Source organism: Mytilus californianus, unplaced genomic scaffold, assembly GCF_021869535.1.
Source record: "Mytilus californianus isolate M0D057914Y unplaced genomic scaffold, xbMytCali1.0.p SCAF_7, whole genome shotgun sequence".
Taxonomy (NCBI): Eukaryota; Metazoa; Mollusca; class Bivalvia; order Mytilida; family Mytilidae; genus Mytilus; species Mytilus californianus.
Window position 1 is genome coordinate 87,325,733 of NW_026262723.1, and position 24,061 is coordinate 87,349,793.

The window sequence follows — 24,061 nt, forward strand, 5'->3', positions numbered from 1 at the left end:
CTCTATCTTTTTAAGACTACATCGACCATTTGTTATTTGTTGTTGATTTTCGTTCTGTGTCTCCTGTCGGTAGTGTAGTATGTTCTATTGATGAGTTTTTACTGTCCAATATTTTTAGTAATTCCTGTTATATTTGTGAGATATTTTGAAAATATCAGGTTTAAACAAATCCGTTTACTGACAAATAAGTAGGCTTGGTACAGGTAGTTATACATGTGATTATTCATACTTTATAAAGAAATCAATTTGCCTTTGAACAGGGAGGTATACACATGTGTGTTTTCCTACTTGACAGATACAGTACAGGCATTTAATCGTGCTTAAAGAATAAGCATTGGTACAAGAAGTAAACCATTTGCTGATTCATACTTGCTTATGAGTATACCAAATCCCTTTTTATATACCGAATGTTTTTAATAATGTTAATGTTTAATTTATAAACAATGACACCCAGTCAATCAAAATAGTAATTGCGGATAGCATTGCTGTTCATGTCCAAAAAATTAAATGGGTGAGATCCTTACCTATATGCAAACACAGAATTATTCCGGTAGAATAGCTCACAGATGTGTGATTTATCAAATACCATGGTTGCTTTGGACTTCGATTTTTCCTATTTTTTCTGGAAATAGGTACAAAAGATAAACGTAAACGTGAATTTTATGTTTAGTTTATTTATATATCTAAATGTACACAGAAAGTACGAAAAAGGTAGATAATGAATGAACCTTAAACCTTTGTATTAAATATTGTATTTACACACACTGTATTATTTTAATGTATTTTCATTTTTTTAAAATATAAAAATCAATCAAGGCGTGCAACACGTATATCTCACGATAGAAATAGAGAAAAAAGATACAAGAAACATAAAAAATCTACATCTTACGCATGAAGTGCATTATGTCATGATATAACTTATACGTAGGGATTTAGGGAATGCAAGATATCTCTCAATCTAGTAATTAAAAGTAAAATAGCAAAAATACCGAAATCCAAGGAAAATTCATAACGGAAAGTCCTTAATCAAATGGCAAAATCAAAAGCTCAAATACATCAAAATAATGGAAAACAACTGTCATATTCCTAACTTGATACAGGCATTTTGTCATGTATAAAATTGTGGATTGAACCTGATTTTATGGGTAACTAAACCTCCCATGTGTATGACAGTCAAGAGTTTATTAGACATATCTACATACATCACGAACGCAAGATATCAAGTATTGTATAAAACATATTTTAAATTTTTTAGGAATACTATAATGTATAGTAAGCTTTAAAAGCTGTGCGTAGATAAGTTCAACATTCAAAAGAGGCATTGTGGCCAATTTCATCTGACTGTCCTTTTCGAGTATTTCAATCTTTCAATTACTCAACTTAATAGCAACGTAGCTTGGTTTATGTACTCTTAGCATTTCTCAATGTTACATTGTTTTATGAAAATGTTACAGAATTATGATTGCTTCAAATGATTTAGAGCTTGAAATATCGTGAAGACACATGTATGTCTATTGAAGACTGTGTGTTGCCCTCTTGATGTCGTTCGGGTTATAATTTATAGTTGTATTGTTGTCTTATTGACGTTTAACCCACATTTGCTTTTATGCATAAAAAAATGCTAAGTTATTTTTTAAATTATTATGAGAATTTCATTCAAAATATAAATAAAGGGGAGATGTATATGAACACCTTTCGTAGTGATTGCTGTCCTTGTAGACTATTTTGCAATAAATATAGTTCGAATTTTTCTTTTTTTTTTTTATTTATTTATAATTCATTATTTCAGATCAATTGACTGACAATAATGTGATCTTTATATTTTTGTTTATGCTTGCTTCGGGAACGAGTGTCCGTTTTGAAGAGGTATCCAGACACGCTAACGAATGATATTTACGAATTAATCCGGTAACAGTTAGAGCGAAAATACTTAATACAAGAGATATGTGAATTTAGTTTTGAATGGGACGAATAGATTCCGAATAAGTTAAAGACTTCAGGGACAGATATTGAAAGTGCAATTTAACATTTACTATTCCTCGGTATTCTTTAATAATATAATTTCATCAACGGAACTTAGTTATAACAGCACTAATCGGCACACTATTAGTTTATAGTCTTAGTTCAACGCTTAGTTATCCAAAAACTTTCTTGAGTCACATATATATATATATATATAGCAGCATTGTAAGTTGTTTTTTGTTTGTGAGAACATCAAGAAAGATTTCCAGTTTTATAGCATATCGAGTGAAGGAAATAACATATCTGACACGTCCATATGCATGTCGATCTAGTTCTACTGAGATCAACAAGATAGATAGATTTTAGCATAGTGTACTTCGGCAAAAAAGGCGAAAATGGTTGATGGACATGATTAAATGGCAAGAAATACACTTATATTTACAGATTGAATGACATGTCTACAAATATCACAACATAATCACATACAAAGTTATTCTTGTTAGACAAAAAATTATTCATTGGTCTAAAGGCATTTGGTCATATCAAATCTAACGTGATAACTCACATCTCACGAATTCCAGAGTCCTCAACATTTCTGTATCTATAATCAGCAAATCATTCGTTAACTGAACTCACTGTATTGGACGAACAGGAACAATTACTTTGTGTATGTATGAATGAGTGTTACAGTCACTTATGTTAGACATTTTGGATACCAACAACACGACAATTAGCCAAGAAGTTGCTCACCAAATGCGTTATCTGTCTGTTCAAATACATAATGAATCGCCTAGTGTGAATTGGATATTATGTATAGAAACCGAACTTCTAAGAGGCAATGATGAACCTGTGTGTGTAGCATGGATACAGACAAGCATTGGTAACATGGACACATATGGATTTTACAAGTGATTACAACTTCGAGCGACATAACGACATAACGTACGGAAGGACTCAACAGAAACGACAATCGAGTAGTTATAATCGATCACAGTCCCGTAAATTTAGATAGAAGACATAGGATGAAAGTTAAAAAAATAAAATATAATCCAGAGGTAAATCTTAATTAACAGTATTTAAAACATTATTCAAAACATCGATTTATGGAAACCTACATGTTATATAAGTATTTGCTGGATTTGCTTTCTCGCATTCGCGTATTCAAAACATTCATTCAGTCGGATTTTCAATTTCACATTTTGTGGTCAAAAGGCATAAAACTGGAATTTTTCAAATATGTTTCGCAAAAACAAAACAAATTAAAACGAGAGAAGTCGGTGAATCGTAATATGCCTTTATCACAGATATATATGTTAAAAAAATATATGGAATATATGGAAATTGCATTTGACTTTTCATGCGAAAGTCCCTTGGTCATTAAATTTTTTTGACGAATTAAAGTCGCGGTTCGTCATATAGTTCCTAAACGATATTGAAGAAGAAGAGGATCTTGGTTTAGGATAAACGGAGTCCACTTCCTCGAAATTATACCCTTCTTCATCCCTGCAAAGTGAATAGTTGTAAGGTCTTGCTAATGAAAAATATACATAACAAATGTACGAATCTAATCTAGGATAATACAAAACGGGTAATGTTGTAATAAATCAGCATGCGTAATCCAACCATACATGCATGAATTATAAACCAGCCAAGTACTGGAGTTACATTTTTCACAAATTCCCAAAGTACTTTCATAACATCCCATAACCCATAGACCACGTCAACTACTAAATAAACCATGTAAGATATTATCAGTTTTAAACAGTGATATATATCAGCAACGATAAGAGAAAATAATTCATATAGTTGCAGAAGTTCATTATAGATTCCATCTGTTATTAAATTGGCCATCTGTAACATCATAAGGTAAAGTTCATGAATAAATTTTAAAATGGAATAAAACACACTTAACTCCTCATGAAAAAATATTTCAAAACATTCAACCGCGTTTTGTAAACTCTGATTTATTTGTTTCGAAACGGATGTTACATTGAACATCATTCCTGCTTTCTCAAATGTTATGTTTTTCGTTGCTTGCAGTGTATACTGACAACCTTTGGATATCGGGGAATACATGTATCTGATGCCCATATCACTATATACTAAGATAAACGGAACAGCGCATATAATAAAACATATGATGGCCGGATTACTAATTACAGATTCATTGGCATATTGACGTCGGTAAACCATGTCTGAAAAAGATAAAAACATGTGTTTGTGTGTGTATATTTCTATATAAAGAAGTCTAATTCGATAAGATTCGAGGAAAAAAGGTTGTAAAGAACGAAAATATTTCTCGCATTGTCACACAAGATCGCGTCAGATCTTTTTGAAAGCTAATAGTATGATTTAAATGAACACTTTTTTCCATTAATACTCCCTTGCTTGATTGGAACGAAACTAATACCAATGGAAGATGTACGGAAAGAGAAGAAGCCTTAATCTTATGATTTAAGTTAAAAGGTCAAATGTTAACGTTACTGTTACTTATAAAAGAATTAAGTTTCGACATTGTTCCCTTAATATGGTAGCTTGATTGAAGAGAAAATATTTTAGTTCAGGGGCAATAGATGAAAGGTCAAGGTCATTATTACTAACATAGACTATTGTTTTAAGTAAGATTTAGGATATTATTCCACCATAAATCATAACAGAATAATACAGGTGAAAAATTAACAATTATACTACGTATTTATTTGTTCCTCTAAACATATGTATACTAATATTTTGACCCCTTGAAATACAAAGGTTTTTTTTTCTCTGTAAATGTAAAGTTCAGGAAACAACTGTTGGCAGTGACAACGTTTTAGTTGGGTTTTTCTGTCTACCGGTACAGTCGATTGCTTTAGTGTATTAAATGTCCTATAAAGTGCACCAACCGATTTAAAGTCTAGGTGTTAAGTGCTTTTAATAAACCTTCTCGATTCTGTGGCTTTTAGACTTCTTTGAAGAATAAGTCATTTCATTTCAAAGTCACATATATATTTATGCTTTTGATTATCCAGTATAAGTAGACCATTAGTTAATTTTGAATCAGTTCAAACATTTCTTCAAATGTCAAGAGGACTGTTCATGAACAATATTGTTACAGATAGTAATAATAAGTTTATGACAATCCTGGGACAGTTATTGGTCAGTTCTATCACAGATCATTTCTTGACAGTACTTCCCAGGAAATGATTTTGACAGTTTACCCTAAAACAAATTTGGACAATTTTATCCCTAAACTGTTTTTGACAGTTCTACCATAGGATATATCCTGATATTCATATCGATAGAACAGTTTGTGTAAGCTTTATTAATTTATATAATTATTTTATTTATATACAATTATGACCGTTTATATAATAATACTAAGTAGATCTTTTCTTTTGCACATAATCAAATTAAAGTTTAATTTTCCCTTTTCATGATGGGCACCAATGTAGATACGGAATGGACCAATTCTAACCTCTTATTTCAACTGTCAGCACAATCGGTCTAAAAACTGTTCTATCCTAAAACTGGTCTAAGCTAGGGCCGTCAAAACTGTTTTAGGGTAGAATTGTCAATATTGGTTCTAGCGTACACCTGTCATCAGTTTTTGATAGTAAAAAACTCATCTACGACACTAGTCTCATAATTTGGAATCACAGACACACGTTTCGTCTACATAGGACTCATAAGTGGCGCGCGAATCAGAACAGTAAGAAGTTCACATCGAATACGAATGTATGCCAGGATGTGAACAAACCTAAGTATTATGAATAATTTAAAAATTTAAAAACAGTTAATATTCCAAAAATTAACATATGGCCCGAGACCACGAATATATTTCCCTTTAATTAAAGTGTATTTTGTCTTTATTTTTTGGCTTTCCCTGCCTCATTCATTTCTTAGTGTTTATGCAGTGGATATGAAAGAAGAGAGCTGAAATAAATATTTTGGATGTTGTTTTTTAACTGAAGTTTATATGGAAAGAGTGATTAGATCAGGTGCAAAAAGGTAATATTACCAGTTTTCGGAACATCTCTTGACTTGTCCATAGGGGTATAGATGTGCATTGGCTAAATTTGTAAGACGTAGGAGTGCAATTTTTCTGAAAGTTGTGTCGCAGGAAAAAAGGGACACCAAATCTATCGCCAACTGGGTGAAGATATAATAGTCACCAAACCAAAAGAATAAATAGGAGTGGTTTTAATTATAGGCCATTTTCTGCATAATAAACGAGTCATCCAAATAATAACTTAATCATAAGTATCTGTAAATACACATTTGTAAACATAATTTACAATGTGTTCCGATAAATATGAAATATGCATAACTGAAATATTCACATACAACGGAGGTATTATCTGACATTTACTGATATACCAAAATGCAGCCTTCAAGCCAAACTGAATACTTTATTTGAAATACTAAAATATCTTTGCTTTAATTGAAACATTCAAACATGACCAAAAGAATGAAAAAAAGTACAAGTACCTGTAGCGGCGACTCTCATCATCCGCCCTTCCTGATATATAATGACCGGTGACTAACTTCGAAAAGTGCATATTAGTATATAAATATGGTTAGTATTGCCGCGCTTTGAGTTCATGCATAGCTCATGCCATTTGACTATAAATATATATCATTTAAATATTTATATAGTATCGCATTCTCTTTCTATAGTATTAATTTAAATATACTTGTGCCGTGATTTAAATATTCAGTACTTATAGCCAAAAATAGCTTACAAAGCTATAGTCTGTTCTAAATACGCAGCGCAAAACTATTTGCCGTCAATTGTCAAGTGGAATATGAATATCAAATATGAATATGATATGAATGTGAAACATATAACACTGAAAACACAAATAACATAAATGTCTAAAAATGGAGCAAAATATATTGAATACATATATCCAGTGACAGTTGGATATATTTTTGGACTTAAACTGTACATTACACACACAAAAGATTTGACAAAAAAAGCAGGTGCAATTGTTTTAACGAGACAAAACGTTATAAAGAACTAATAGAGGAAATTAATTGTGGTCTGTGGCCATATCACTTATATTTCATGTCAACGCACTTGTGCTGACTACTGGGCTGATGATACCCTCATCAACTAAACGTCCACCAAATGTGTCATCGACACAGTACTGTCCAAATTTGTTATACGGTAAATCTTTCTCAATTTAAAGCAGTTCTGATCCAGATTTAGAACAATTTTGATGTATGTGATAGTCATGAGCACTTAACTGGCACAGGATTAAAAAGTAATATTTTTAAAGTGATTTATAATCAATAATATACTGGTTTGGCGCCAATAAACTAGTTTAACCCCGCCACATTCTGTGTGTGCCTGTTCCAAGTCAGGAGCCTGCATTTCAGTGGTTGTTGATTGTTGTTATCATATCATATTTGTAATTTTTGTCATTGTTTTGTACATTAATCATGCCGTTAGTTTCCACGTTTGATTGTTTTACATTAGTCATTTCGCCGCCTTTTAATACCTGATTATGTGATATTGGTTTTGCTCATTGTTGAAGGCCGTACGGTGACCAATGGTTGTAAACTTCTATGTCATTTGATATCTTTCGCAATCATACCACATATTTGTATTTTTAAATTAAGTAGTTTTCCATAATTCTGATCAAAACAATGCTTATATTTTCTTTGGAAAGACAATTGTACAGTTTTATAAGCATTTATTAATGTCTTTAAGAGTTACACAGGATATTACCCTATCATTTTCTCACGGAATGTTTTTATATCTGAGTTTATCTGATTAAACATTGGGACATAATACAATGTTATGAAATGGTACATATTTGATGTAAATTTTGGTATAAGCTAATGAAAAATTAAACGCTATTAAGAAAACTGAATAAACAGATAAGTAAATAGTTAGAACTGTCCAAAACTGCTTTATAATAGTAGAATTGTCAGAATTTGTCTATGTTAAATCTGTCCAAAAGTGTTCTAGGCTATAACTGTCAAAAAGTATTTTTTGGGGTAAGACAGATCTAGAGAACAGTTCTCATTACAGTTCCTGACAGATTTAAATAGAGGTTATAGCCAACTGTATGAAGATGTTATGGAACACAAGACAAATCAACATTGAGGGCAAAAGTAAAGGTACTTCTTCTCGGACAAAATATAGTGCTTTTGATGTTGTTTTCTAAAACTACCAAATTGAATATATAGCTGCATAAATGCTACTTTTGCTGAATGAGAAACATATTTAAACCAATTTGAGCACAAGAATACTTGTCCGCTAACTTGTACATGTTGTATTTTAATTTTAGGGTAAATGTGCTTCATTGTATGTTTATTTAAGCTTTCAGAAAACTAGGGTTATTGTAGTACAGGGAGACTTTCGGAAAGTCATGTGTCAATTTAAGATTTGAAACATTGATTGAAAATTGGTATAAAAAAGGTGATGCATTTACATAAAAAGGATATGCCTGGTTTTCATTATGTTAAACCGAAGGTAAAACATTTAGAGAGCTGTGTAGAGAAATACAGTGGTTTAATATATACACTGTACGAGTAGTACGACATCTTACCGTACATCTTTGTCAGTTTTATATCATAAATTTCTTGCTAATAAAACTGCACATATACTGAAAGCAAACAATCATCGTTGACAAGACGAAAGTGTCCAATACGTAAAGTTACATTAAATGTTTAGAAATCAAACGTTTAAACGACACCGTTTGTAACTCCTCTTGATTTGAGATGCGTACACGGGTCGTTAAAGTTATTTTGCATATACGACTTAAACTGTACAATACACACACAAAAGATTTGACAAAAAAAGCAGGTGCAATTTTTTTAACGAGACAAAACGTTATAAAGAACTAATAGAGGAAAATTAATTGTGGTCTGTGGCCATATCACTTATAGTTCATGTCAACACACTTGTGCTGACTACTAGGCTGATGATACCCTCATCAACTAAACGTCCACCAAATGTGTCATCGACACAGTACTGTCCAAATCTGTTATACGGTAAATCTTTCTCAATTTAAAGCAGTTCTGATCCAGATTTAGAACAATTTTGATGTATGTGATAGTCATGAGCACTTAACTGGCACAGGATTAAAAAGTAAAAATAAAAACAGTCTGGAGAGAGGATTTTGTTATTCTTTCATAATTTTAAAGTGATTTATAATCAATAATATACTGGTTTGGCGCCAATAAACTAGTTTAACCCCGCCACATTCTGTGTGTGCCTGTTCCAAGTCAGGAGCCTGCATTTCAGTGGTTGTTGATTGTTGTTATCATATCATATTTGTAATTTTTGTCATTGTTTTGTACATTAATCATGCCGTTAGTTTCCACGTTTGATTGTTTTACATTAGTCATTTCGCCGCCTTTTAATACCTGATTATGTGATATTGGTTTTGCTCATTGTTGAAGGCCGTACGGTGACCAATGGTTGTAAACTTCTATGTCATTTGATATCTTTCGCAATCATACCACATATTTTTATTTTTAAATTAAGTAGTTTTCCATAATTTTTATCAAAACAATGATTATATTTTCTTTGGAAAGACAATTGTACAGTTTTATAAGCATTTATTAATGTATTTAAGAGTTACACAGGATATTACCCTATCATTTTCTCACGGAATGTTTTTATATCTGAGTTTATCTGATTAAACATTGGGACATAATACCATGTTATGAAATGGTACATATTTGATGTAAATTTTGGTATAAGCTAATGAAAAATTAAACGCTATTAAGAAAACTGAATAAACAGATAAGTAAATAGTTAGAACTGTCCAAAACTGCTTTATAATAGTAGAATTGTCAGAATTTGTCTATGTTAAATCTGTCCAAAAGTGTTCTAGGCTATAACTGTCAAAAAGTATTTTTTGGGGTAAGACAGATCTAGAACAGTTCTCATTACAGTTCCTGACAGATTTAAATAGAGGTTATAGCCAACTGTATGAAGATGTTATGGAACACAAGACAAATCAACATTGAGGGCAAAAGTAAAGGTACTTCTTCTCGGACAAAATATAGTGCTTTTGATGTTGTTTTCTAAAACTACCAAATTGAATATATAGCTGCATAAATGCTACTTTTGCTGAATGAGAAATATATTTAAACCAATTTGAGCACAAGAATACTTGTCCGCTAACTTGTACATGTTGTATTATAATTTAAGGGTAAATGTGCTTCATTGTATGTTTATTTAAGCTTTCAGAAAACTAGGGTTATTGTAGTACAGGGAGACTTTCGGAAAGTCATGTGTCAATTTAAGATTTGAAACATTGATTGAAAATTGGTATAAAAAAGGTGATGCATTTACATAAAAAGGATATGCCTGGTTTTCATTATGTTAAACCGAAGGTAAAACATTTAGAGAGCTGTGTAGAGAAATACAGTGGTTTAATATATACACTGTACGAGTAGTACGACATCTTACCGTACATCTTTGTCAGTTTTATATCATAAATTTCTTGCTAATAAAACTGCACATATACTGAAAGCAAACAATCATCGTTGACAAGACGAAAGTGTCCAATACGTTAAGTTACATTAAATGTTTAGAAATCAAACGTTGGAACGACACCGTTTGTAACTCCTCTTGATTTGAGATGCGTACACGGGTCGTTAAAGTTATTTTGCATATACGACATATATTGTTTTTCATTGAGATAGTCTAAATAAAGTTTATATCGTTAAAAAAAGATGTTACATCTTGAGTACTCTATTGTACGGCAACGATGCAAATCAAGATTTCAGGAGACAAAATAAACATCTAGAACGGTTATCTAGGACTGTTTTGATAAACATTTGCCCTACAGGGAAAATCCTGTTAACTGCCTTTTATCCTCCAGAACTGGAAATTAAAGAAACAAAAGACACGGCTTCCTCTGCCTCATTTTTAGACTTATACCTCGAATTTGACATGAGCGGTCATCTCAGTACCAGAATCTATGACAAACGAGACGATTTTAATTTTGAAATTATCAATTTCCCCACCTTAGTAGCAATATACCAACTTCACCTGTATATGGGATATACATTTCCATACTCATGCGGTATTCAAGAGCTTGTAGCTGCTACTCAGACTTTGTAAAACGTCACAATTGTCTGAGCAGAAATTTGATGAACCAGGGGTATGTCAAAGAACGTCTCGTCCTTTTTCTAAAAAAAAGTTCATCGGTAGATACCAAGACATTGTTGATAAATATTCCGCATCAACTTCACAAATAATACACGATGGTCTTGAAGTATAGATTCTGGGTACTGACGTTGTTTATCATCTTAATAACGTGTTAAGTATTCTTTAATTTGTCTTTGTAAATAATTACTTTTACTGTTTAGTCTATTTTTTTTTCTTTGTTGACATATTTGTTTGTTTGTATAGTGATTAAGAGTATAACACAATGTTGACTGCTGTACCCCTATTCATGACATTTTTACCTATTATATCTGTTTGTTTTGTTCACACATTGTTGTCAATATAATTGAATTTTATGCGACTGTCATACAAGTGAGAAGTTTAGCTAGCTATAAAACCAGGTTTAATCCACCATTTTCTACATAAGAAAATGCCTGTACCAAGTCAGGAATACGACAGTTGTTATCCATTTGTTTGATGTGTTTGATGTGTTTGATCTTTTGATTTTGCCATTTACTTTACTTTCCGTTTAAAATTTTCCTCGGAGTTCGGTATTTTTAGTTATTTTACTTTTTGCTTTCTCAACAATTAGAACTGTTCTTCATTACGACCAGAGATTTGCTGTAATGTGTGTCATGTAGAAATTTTCTTTCCCTGGGGTTAATCTCTGCCCAGTAGCCGTTACATAATTTTATTGATTTATTTTGGCTGTAAAATCCAGTTCATAAAATTGCTTTTGCAATAAACGTGAGCCTGCAACTCCTCAGCCGTATTTGACAATGAGTTTTGTTTTTCTGGTTTATATGCTCTCAAATGCATTTCAACAAACCTAAAGAAAGTTATTCGAGAAAACATCAGTTATTTAAGTTTTATTAAAAGAATTACCGGCTTACGACTAACAAATATCGCTTATCGGCTTACAAGGGTATACATAGTTTTTTTTATCAAATAAAAAATCATTTAGCCGCGTAAAAAATGTCCGGTACAGGATTTAGTTACTACAAACCGCCATCGCAACTGGTGCATCGAAGTTTATTTAGTTACTCGTGCATCTAAGAGACTCGACAGCTCGATGTTCCCTTTAATAAGAAATGCTCTCTGATTTATTCCAGAAACAACTATTGTGCCCCTGAAATCGGTTTATTTATTTTTCATTATTGTTGATTTATAAGATTTATCATTCGATGAATTTAAAGAGAAACATTGGTCCTAGTATAATAACACAACATTTGTTGTTTGTTCAAACCCGTATAAAGACTCCTCGTACTGTCTTGACGTTGCGCACGTGGTTGGTCATGGTCCAATTTCCATTTTGCTACAGATCATAATGAAAAACAACGCATCGACTGGTGAGCTCGATAAAAAAATATACAAATGAAGTTGTGAAGGATGTGTATTGTTTTATATATTCAAACTGTCTTTTAGTTCTTATCTGATACATTTGTACTTCGAAGTAATACATTATCTCACAAAATACACACAGGAATAAAAAATCTAAAGGAATGAAATAAGAAGGAGTGACGTGCTTTCTTATAATAGCATATTCTAACACTATTATCGGTGCTTATATACTTCAGTGTACAATCAAAGCGCTGAATCAGTTAAAGCTTAATTGTTCTAAGTGTTTCTTGTTGTTAAAATAATATTATCCATCTTTATATTACGGTACTGATTACCCAACACTCTCTCAAGTTCCTGTAAATCAAGTATCGGCATTGGTAAACATACCACACCTCATTTTGGTTAAATATTGCATGAAATGCAATCATACTCCTTGCATTATGTGTCACTGACTTGATAACTATATCTTCCTAGCCACGTCTCTCCTTTGGGATTTAAACAACATAGTGCAGTTAGAACATACTTAAAATCATGTTAACCTTGTCAATCTAAGCTGTTTTATTACTTGTAATTATGTATACTCAGATATTCAAGTTGAAAAATTATATGCATGTATTTAACCATACTTGTCTTGGAAACTATTTTGCTAAAAATTACACAAGTTGTGCATACCATATGAATGTTACTGGTCAGGGTCAACTACAATTACAGACGAAGGGAAATAACTCTAATCAAACTATGTCCTAAATGTGTGATGTTGCAATTCAATTTAGAATTTTCTAAAAGTAAATTTACAGTGTTTCCTATCATGCGATTGATAATATACTTACTTAAAGTTCGAAAAGTTCGTCTTAACACATTATATATACTGACAGAAAATAAAAGTGAGATCACATGAGTTCTACAATGTGGACATGTGTTGTTTTGTAGATTCCATTCTATGATACAACTATAACAAAACTTGTGACCACATGGTTTACAGACAGTTTCATCGGTGATAACGTCTTGACATATTACACATATTTCCATAAATCGCTGTTGATGAAGCCTGAAAGAAATATATCTTAATAAGGTAGAATTGTAAGAAATACTTCGAATTAAATTAAGTTTAATACGATTGATAACATAATGAAATTATACAAAGTGATCAATTTTTTTTTTAACTTTATATATTACGTCATCTTCTATTTTATACTAAACCGTCCACTTTAAAATATTTACGTTTGCCAGAACAGTAAGCTGTACATGTTCAGAAGAAGAGATTACAACATGTGACGTACCAGAAGACCTGCATCGTTCCATTAGTTTCAGAATGATAAATTATAAGATCGCTCAAATAAAGAATCGTGAAAGACTACAACATACACAGAGAGCAAAACACTTTTGAACACAAAGCACGAATAAACCTAATGTTTTAGTTTCTGTTCAACTGTTTGTGCGCGCCTACAACTGGTTTATCCACACAACATTCATTTGTCTGTACCATGCCAAGTCACCTGAACAATGACAAGTTATCTGAACCATTTGTTGTATATCCTTGTGTGAACGTCTCGGAACAGACGGTTGTTTGGTGGAAGGTGTAGTCTGTTGCACTGTGCAATTTTTTGGGTAATGCCTGTTATCTGTGTAGGTGGTCTTTAAAGTTGATTTAAGATTCAAATAGACACCCGTTGACACAAAATTCAGGTCTCAAGACAGGCATTTAAACATCTGTTCATGATTTACAAAATCCTCTCATTTCTTATGAACTCGGAATGTTTAATGCAATGTCTGATGAGTAACCAAGGATATACCAAAGCACACAAATAAAACTAGCAGTTTTAGTCTTCAGAATTTGTATTTGTGCTGTCTCGTTGACACACACCCACATCTCCTCGCATTCATATATAATTAAAAGTCAAACCATTAATATCGTGCTATACGGTTATGCGACTTCTTTTCCAAATTTCTGTACTCTTTGTCGCTCGCAAATTTCGAATTAACACTAACACATTGAATATGGTATTATTATTACTTTTTAAACAATAACAAATATATTCATGCTATTGGAAACGCCATAAAAAATTCAAATTGTCCCAAGTCTCGAAAAGTAAAAATGGATCCCTTACCTATATAATAGCACGGAATTAGTCCTATAGAATAGCTTATCGACATGTGTTTCTTCAAAATACACTTGTTATTTCGGACTTTGATCTTTTTGCTATATTTTCTGGAAATGGTATGACACTATGAGGATAAACTTCAAAGGAAATATTATGTTTAGTTTATTAAAGTGCATACCTGTCTATACATGCATGCATTGAAGAACATACAATATCCTATTCAATTGAACTATTGAATAAACCTAACTTGTGTATTAAATATTGTACTTACACAAAATGTATATATTTAATCAACGCGTGTGACGCATATATTACATGTTAAAAGAAAAACACACAAGTGACACAACAATCTATAGGATCGGAGGAAGTGAATCATAATATAACTTAAACGCTAGGGAAGGACAGTTGTCTCTCTTGCGATACAGAAATCGGGTAATACAGTCATGAAATAACGTTAATAATGGAAGCCAATTTCTTTTGAACTTATTTTGCTCTAGGACCATGTTCAATTAGTCTTTCAATCTTTTAAAATAAAATTTTCGTAGGAAGGAAAGAATACGTTCCATAGGACTCGTTCAGAGAACAATTTGAAAACTTGAAATGTTTGTGCTGGAATGTTCATGGACTAAACTCAATCTATAATGACATTGACTTTTTGAATTTAGTAAATAGCTATGATGTTCTTTGTATTTGTCGACGGTATGCTTTTCCTACATTCCACATCAAAAAACTTAGTATTATCAGATTTGTGACAACCAATTTCATGAAACTATTGAAAAAATTGTTTTTGAATATATTGAGAGGGGATCAGTATATGTATGTGGGGATTAGGTGAACTTGATGATGTTTTATGCGATGATAATTAAGACATATATGTCGACAGCGTTCAGCGCGTCGAAAACCTCAATATTCTTGATAGAAGTTCCATGGACACATCTATAAACTCATTGGTAACTTCAATGTGCTACAATTTAATGATTTCTCTGATCATTCTCCATCAATTCAACTTGATTTCTCAAATATTCGTCCACAGAACAAATATTCAAAAGTACACACGTATATAAAATGGAATTCTTATAAAAATAAAGATTACATCGAGGTTTTACGAACACAACGTAGTGCGTTGTTCTTATTGGTAGATAGCATTTCTTCAAACGACGACGACGAATACAGCTGTAGGGGAGATCAGGCGTATATTATATGACGGGCCTTTAAAAAATTGAATAGGCAATCGTATGTCGATGCTAAAAACCAATTCAACAGGATAAAACGTGCCTAAGTAAACTATAAACACCGAAAGAGCATTGAACTTTGTGACATTGCAAAAACTGACACAAGAACATTTTGGTCGACTGTAAGGCCTACGAGTAGAATACGATGCACAGATGAAAATGAAATGATTTTAGAACAGTTCGAAATAATTCTTGGCGAAAATCCACCCGATCTTTGTGAACAAGTATTGAACTTGATGAATGATGAACATTTTGAAACTATTGGCATAGATATTTTACACTCTGAAATGAATGAAGATGAAAATGTGAAATCGATAACAAAATTAAAATTAGGCAAAAGTGCGGGCAATTAAAAAATAATCAGCGAAAATAGTTTGCAAGTCCAACATTTTTGCTCCATTTTTAAAGAAACTATTCAAATATACTTTGAAAGTGGAATTTTTCCTGATACCTCAGCAGATGGTATTGTTATTGCTGTTGCCAAGAGTGGAGATTTGACCGAACCAAATAACTATCTAGAGTGTTCACATCTATCCTGACGACTCGATTGCTTGTATGGTCCGAAGACGGAGATAAACTTATCGACAATCAATTTGGTTTCCGTCACGAACGTTCAACTATTGATGCTATGTTTGTTCCTCGTGGTATACTTGTACATATTCTTCAATAAAAGATGAAACTATACTGCACTTTCGTTGACTTTCGAAAAGCATTGGATAAAAACAGGAGAATTGTGATAAATGGAGTCAGAGGTAAATTTGTGGCCATTATTAAATCTATTGATGCTTCTATGCGTCTCCACGTTAGATCTGGTGGACTTCTATCAAATGCGTTTGACAACTTGTAAGGAGTAAAACCAGGCGAACGTTTATCTCCTATATTATTCCTTTTTTTTTTTACATAAGGATATTATTGAAGAGATAACTGTTACAAATAATCAAGATGTAGTGAATCCGAATGAACTTTTAATCTATTTGATACTTTTTGCAGACGATACTGTCTTGTTTGCCAAGTCTCCCGAGCTTCTTTAACAGTTACTTATCTATCCAAATAGTGTACAAAATGGAACATAGAAGTTAACCCTAATAAAACTAAAGCTGTTGGTTTCAGAAATGGATTGCCAACTGTAAGTAATCGATTTATATATACAAATCATGAACTTCAAACTGTTAATGCTTACGTTTACCATGCTATACTTTAATGGGAAATTCTTACACACACACAAACGACTGTTTCAACAAGGATCCAGAGCTCTCTCATCACTCTTAAACTGTTTGAAAACTATCTACATTATTACAAATCAACAGTGTCTTCTTTACGACAGTATGGCTGGATCGGTACTGAACTATTCTTCAGAAATATGGGGTTTTCACCGCGCCAACGACATAGAGAACCGTTTATGTAGGTTTGTTAAAAAAGTAGGTAAACGTCCTCCTGTTAGTTCTCTTTGTGGCGAGCTTGTTCATTTATGTTTTAAGAATACAATTAATTTTAGAATATTGGTTACGTAGTGTTATATATAAATCAGCTTTTATATATGATGTATATAAAATTTTATATGACATGCAAATCAAGGTAAAATGAATTGGCATATTATGTGCGTGATATGTTATTTAGTTTTGGAATGAACTATATTTGGCTTGACCAGAATAATATTGATATATTGTTTGATGTTATAAAGACATACATAAAAGACCTATATCTGCAAAAATGGTCAGCAGATATATATGATTATAAGAAATTAAAGTGTATATAGAAATGTAAATTAATCCCTGTAACTATCTGAAGAATACATGGAAAGCAAGATCTGATATTATTTGTTATTTGTTATTTATTTTATTATTATATTGTATCTGCTATCAGTCTTTTGTCATATTATGTATATATTATGTATTACCATAGCATGTAATTTATGCTCTTGCAAATACATATTCATTCATTTATTCCTTTACTAAAATTAACGGCAACGCAAATTCATTTAATTATTTTGAGCCTTTCACAACATTGTGTTGAATTTATGAACATGCAACTAATTAATAAATCTTTAAAGTCGATTAAAGGCATGGCATGTTGTTTAGACGTCTGTCTATTGTTGAAGGCTGTATTTGCGCTCCATGAGTCTTTTAGATATTTTTTCGTTTGGGTTGTGGTCTGATTGACATCCACCGTAAATCTCCTTTTTTATATCAAAAATACAATATTGAAAACTTTTGACACAAGTTAGGAATATTTCATTCAAAAAGGAATAAAATGGAGATATCGAGCCCAATTAACTAAACACGAAGTGTTTAAACCATTAGGCACACCTATCAAAAACAAACTCACCATAAATACCAGGATTGAAATTTTGTATTTGCGCCAGACGCGCGTTTCATCTACAAAAGACTCATCAGTGACGCTCGAATAAAAAAAAAGTTAAAAAGGCAAAATAAAGTACGAAGTGGAAGATCATTGAGGACCAAAAAAAAGTTTTGCCAAATACAGCAATGGTAATCTATTTCTGAGGTAGAAAAGCCTTAGTATTTCAAAAATTCAAAGTTTTGTAAACAGTTAATTTATAATTATGACCATATCAATGATAATTCATGTCAACACAGAAGTGCTGACTTCTGGGCTGGTGATACCCTCGGGGAATAAAAACTCCACCAGCAGTGGCATCGACCCAGTGGTTGTAAATAAACTCATCATAGATACTAGGATTAAAATTTTGTATTTGCGCCAGACGCGCGTTTCGTCTACAAAAAGACTCATCAGTGACGCTCGAATCAAAAAAAGTTAAAAAGGCCAAATAAAGTACGAAGTTGAAGATCAAAGGGGTTGCTTCCCTTGAAGCACTACAAAAGTCTAAAAGTCTGAAAAGACCAGTTTTTGTCTTAATTTGCATGAACTTTTACTCGACATTCTCCAAAAGTATGACTTGTGTCTTAATTTTTCTTGACAAATTCTCATTTATATTAAATTTGTATGAAATTTACTCGACATATTCTCGACATTCTGAATATGGTCTTAAAATTTCTTGACAAATTCTTGACATTTGAATACTGTCTTGAAATTTCTCGACATATTCTCGACATTCTTATTTTTTCTCAGTATGGCTTGACATATTCTGAACATTTTGAATCGTGTCTTAAATTTACTTGACAGTTCTGAGTTTTACAAATCATTACCAATATTCATGATATAACTTTAATCTTTATTTCTCTTTATATGATATACTGTTGTTTCAAGTTACACTTCTTTACAACAAAAATAAAAGTTGGGCATGTAAAATAATTGAAAATTTGGGTATATAAATATTTTTAAAATGCAAATATGGCTATGAAATCTAAAGTATAAAAAAATTCAAATGTGGGTGTGTTGATAGAAAACAATTTCAATGTGGGTTTTTAAATAATTACAAATTTTGATTCCTAAATCTTATAAATTAAATGATTCAAACCAATCATACTGTAGACATATTTCATTCTACATTCATAATATTCAATGTTGATATGGTAAATAATTATTATACCAAAATGTGGTTTTTATATAAATAGCAAATTATGATGATATACAAATCATTCAATTTAACAGAAGAAAAATTTGTGTAATGTCATCTGTTGGAATACTATTATTAAGTATTACACATGGACAGGATGTTCCCCATAAAATTAAGGTATTCCACACCCCAGAGTACACGCAACTGTCAAATAGAAGTTATTGCTTTACCTGTAATCAGCCATACAACTTATCAGTTGACCGACCATGCCACTACAATTTAAAAAGTTTGTTGATAGATGAAAATGAAAATCATCTTTTTGATGAAAAAAAATTGAATTGAAATGGAATTTCTTCATCAAAATTATGAAGTTAATTATTTTAACATAAAAACAAATTGAATAATTCCCAAAGATTAAAAGAAAATTATTATCTACTACAGGAATAATAAAAAAAATGTATTTATAATGGGTCCTATCAATGATTTCTATAGAAATCATCGGTCTTATGAAATGGTTCTCAAACAGACATGCATGATATAGATCTAAACATTTTTTTCTTTTCAGGAAGGAGTTATCACAATTATTTATTTTTGATAAAAAATTATAAAATTCAACACTCAAATTTGAATAAAAAATGTTTTTGGGTTGTTCTAAAAAATGAATAAGGTTTTTGAATCAAGATGGGAACAAATTCTTTGACCTAAACGAAAGCCCCCCCCCTCTTTTTTTAGCCACACAAACCCAAAAGATGAATTGTGGGGTCCAAAAGAGATACAAGACACCTATTTTAGTAAAGCAAATTTGACTGGCAGTTTTGCGAACGGCAAAAATCTAAATGCTGTTTGTCAATACCTTCGACTTATATTCCAAGTGAAAACAATTACTTAAATGTTTAATAAAAATAAATCAAAATTAAACTACATGGGGGATTATTCAGGGTATTCCAACTTAGTTGCACCAAAAGGGTATCTTACTATACCAAATTAATCCTTGATTCTTCAAAGTTTAGTTTAGCCATAATAAAAAGGAGTATATAACAGCAATAGAATGTCATAAACAGTGCAGAATAAGTCTGTTCACATTTCAGGCGAAATTTATACTGTTGAGATAGTGTCGAGACATATTTAAGACTGTCAAGAATGTGTCGAGACATATTCAGACATTATTAAGTATGTCAAGAATATGTCGAGACATATTCAGACATTATTAAGAATGTCAAGAATATGTCAAGACAGATCGAGACAAATTTAAGACAGTCAAGAATTGGTCGAGACTAATCCAGACTCTTATCAGATGATACAGGAAGTGTCGAGAAATTTTAAGACAATGTTCATACTGTCAAGACACTTGTCAAGAAAAATCAAGAACCTTATTAGACAAATTCATACTATGTCAAGAATTTTTAAAAATTATTCAGACAAATTAAGAATGTCGAGTAAAAATTCATGCAAATTCAGACAAAAACTGGTCTTTTCAGACTTTTTGACTTTTGTAGTGAAGACTACATCGCAGTATATGTTATTTTTTCATGACAATAATGATCGTTGATTAATACAGAAAATGTGTTTTGTTATTCGTGTTAATTTTTATGACCTCTGAAATGTATTCTTTAAATATTGACCCCTGTAACTACGGACCAAATTTGAATAAACTAATAATGTCTGATCCCTATTGGGTCGGCAAAAAGACTATGAATTATATTCTGGTTTATCTACAATCATGGCCACAATGACTAGAGACATAACATAAGGGTAAAATGCCTTATAATTGAAAACTATAGTTGAATTCTGACTTGGATAAAGTGCACAGAAAAGATTGAACACAAGCATTGTCAGATGATTGATTATTCCTTTTTGGAGTTGTTGTCCATTAATTTAATCGTTTTCGGATATTGACTTGACACTCTTGATACAACACTCTTAAACAAGTAAGTTCTTTAATTTTGTAACGACGGCTTATTCGAGCGTCACTGATGAAAATTTTATAGACGAAACGCGCGTCTGGCGTACAAAATTTTAAGCTTGGTATCTATGATGAGTTGATTTAGTAGAGGGTTTTAAACAACTTTGATTGTTTTTCTCATTCCGATTTTTAGGGACAAAGATATTCTTTTCTAGAATTATTTATGGCATAAAGAGTAAAAATAAATACCAAAGTTACATTTTTTATCAGGTAGACGACTTGAGACTCTATTACGTCTCAAGTTGTTATGTCCCTGTATACTAAGTGGAATCATTAGTACCTCGACAAATTCCTGTATTTGAGCAGTTTATGATATTTGTAACCCTTATGTAGATGTTTTCGATAAACAATATTACGTTCATAGAAATCTAAGACATCACTACGAACACGTTCACATCGAATCAACAGGGAAATGAAGAAGCAAACGGTACATCGCCATCAAGTTAAGAAAGAATTGAAATGACGCTTCAGTATAGTAAACGTACGTAGACATTCACAAGGTTTTAATTTGAACCTTACAATCATTGCATAAACTAAATATTAATTGATGAAATCAACTCAGTGATTACTATTGTAAAGTTAAAATGTGGAGTTGTATTTAGTTAACAAACGTTTTGTTATTCATTGGATATATTCTATTTCTTATGATTAATGTAATCATTTCAGAACAACTAACCGATTACTTTGTGACCTTCGTCTGTGTTTTTGTTTTTGTTTCTTTCTCGAACACAATCGGAGGCATCTCTAGACACACTATGGATTGAGATTCACCCTAGTTAATTCAAATTCAAAATTGACAATACTTTCAGATACACTTCACATTTATCTCAATATATTTTCTTGACAATAAAAATTATCTATTTTTATAACGCGGATACACAATGCAAATTATTGCCTAAATCTGAAGGCCATTCATTAAAATTTCACTGCAAATCGTAAAATCTCATTCTTTATAGAAATGATAAAACATTATAAAGCATTCAAAATGATAGAAAATAACAAACGGAACCCAGAAATGCTTAAATTTCAGCCAAATATTACTGTCAAAAAACGGTTGATTGATGAAACCATCGTAAGGTACAGAAATAAATGTATACGAAAACCAAGTGTTGAAATTTACAAAACACATCACAAGAAAGATGTTTCGGATTGATAAAACAGAATTGGAACTGCTAAACTTTCGGTATTGCTTCATCTGTAGAATAAAAGTTGTCTGTAAAATCGTGAAGGTAACTCTAACAACTGTATTAAGATGGATTCTGATGTCGTGAAATTGTGTACGATAACGACTGCCGAGACTTTCCAGAATGTAGTAACCACAAGTAGCAAGAGATGTTGAAAGGAATATAAAATGTTGAATGTTGATTATTTTCCGAGGCCTTTCCTTTGGTTGTAGTTCTCCAGCTAATGCATGATAACACTTGATTATGAGTGGTATTCGCAAAATGTTTCCGAAAAGATAGTATGCATTCGGACCACCAGCTTGGTTATACTTTGGTATGTACATTAAAATGCACTGGATCATGATGAAGGATAAACAAAACAATATACCAAGTCCGAATATGCACTTCGACTTCCTATTCATTGGCGTATGCCTGTTACGAACTGTTATATGTCCCGATAAAAGTGGGTAATTTTCTCCATTTTCCTGAGAAAAGGAAGTCGAATCTAATAAACCCATTGTGTCAAGTGGCACATTCTGCTTTGGCCACATTTGCGAAATGAATATCAAACTTAACAGACAATATTCAAGCAACACTGGATCAAGAAATGGTTTTAGTATCCTTTCTGCTTTGTACAGAGTTGTGGCGTTATTGCATAGGTGTCCAGAGTTATTCAAAATGTCATTTTTGTCTTCAAAGTACAAGTCTACATTTTTACGTGTCCACAAAGAAATATTTGCAACAAACAAAAACATCAGTATATAATAGAAACACTTAATATTTGCAAATCTGAATCGTGAAAAATAAACAATGAGTATGGTTTGTCCTAGATCGAAAAGCCAAGTGATTATATAGTACACTGCTTTCTGTGATAGGGACTCACGTACATTACATTGGATATGGAGAGCTAATTTCATAGCCTGTGATACTATATTTCCGAAGCAAAAGAGCCACAGAAACGCTAATTTTAGTCTGTGTGTAACTTTTCGTCTATGAAAAACCTTCCAATCGTTTTTTATGTGAACTAGAAAGCTACAAGCGGTCAAGATACATATGGCAAAAGCTAGTAATCCAACCATTAACCATCTAGAACCGTTGGTTGGTAATATCAACATCACTTCAAGAACCGCTATAACTAGAGTTGTTAATAGGACAAGTCCGGATATACTTGCATCATGAACCGAAAATCCGCCATTTTCGCGCTTTGTCACTAGTCCTGCTGTAAAAGGCATTACCAATGCAGCATGTAAAACCCTACGTAGCATATCTGGTATCTTGATGTATCTGTAGAAAATCAATTATTCGATTAAATACATTTGCTTCTTGAACTTAAAGGAAAATCCTCGAGACATATTGAATAAATTGTTTGTATTTTTCACATGTTTTTGTGCAAATTTACATTACATATGGTTTAGCAGTAGACTGAAATTTACCTCGCTGGATTTTTAATTTATAAAAGCTTTCATGCGGTTAAATGTGACTCTGTTAATCAAAACTGAGAATAATTAAGGTCTCCAGAAAAAGGTTAATATATATGTGGCTATGAATAAATACTTCGTGTTTCGGAAAATATGGCATTTAAAAAACAACATAAACAAGTATATTGACAGAAAGTATTTGTTTTCATTTCCTTATTTTTCAACAGCATATTGTTTTTTTTTTTTTTTATTCTCATTTTCTTTTATATTGAAACTGTATTTTTAAT

General features: G+C 31.8%; 1 protein-coding gene and 1 long non-coding RNA gene across 4 annotated transcripts; both read right to left on the reverse strand.

Annotated features, from left to right (window-relative positions):
- Window positions 1-1,557: 1,557 nt before the first annotated feature.
- On the reverse strand, window positions 1,558-14,888 carry LOC127708115 (uncharacterized). Of its 3 annotated transcripts, none has more exons than XR_007985158.1 (3): window positions 14,792-14,888; window positions 13,249-13,466; window positions 1,558-4,157 (listed from the first exon to the last, which is right to left on the reverse strand). It is a non-coding gene; the product is annotated as an uncharacterized LOC127708115 (long non-coding RNA). The 3 variants fall into 3 exon arrangements; XR_007985159.1 differs by lacking the exon at window positions 14,792-14,888 and adding an exon at window positions 14,699-14,763; XR_007985157.1 differs by lacking the exon at window positions 14,792-14,888 and adding an exon at window positions 14,527-14,690.
- Window positions 14,889-22,132: 7,244 nt separating this feature from the next.
- LOC127708400 (uncharacterized) lies at window positions 22,133-23,511 on the reverse strand. The gene has a single exon (XM_052213276.1). The coding sequence runs from the start codon at window positions 23,469-23,471 to the stop codon at window positions 22,137-22,139; it is 1,335 nt and encodes a 444-aa protein (XP_052069236.1). The 5' UTR covers window positions 23,472-23,511; the 3' UTR covers window positions 22,133-22,136.
- Between the last annotated feature and the right edge of the window lie 550 nt (window positions 23,512-24,061).

Coding starts and splice junctions, on each gene's coding strand:
- LOC127708400 (XM_052213276.1), bottom strand. CDS start 23,471: ATGTTGATATTACCAACCAACGGTTCTAGATGGTTAATGGTTGGATTA.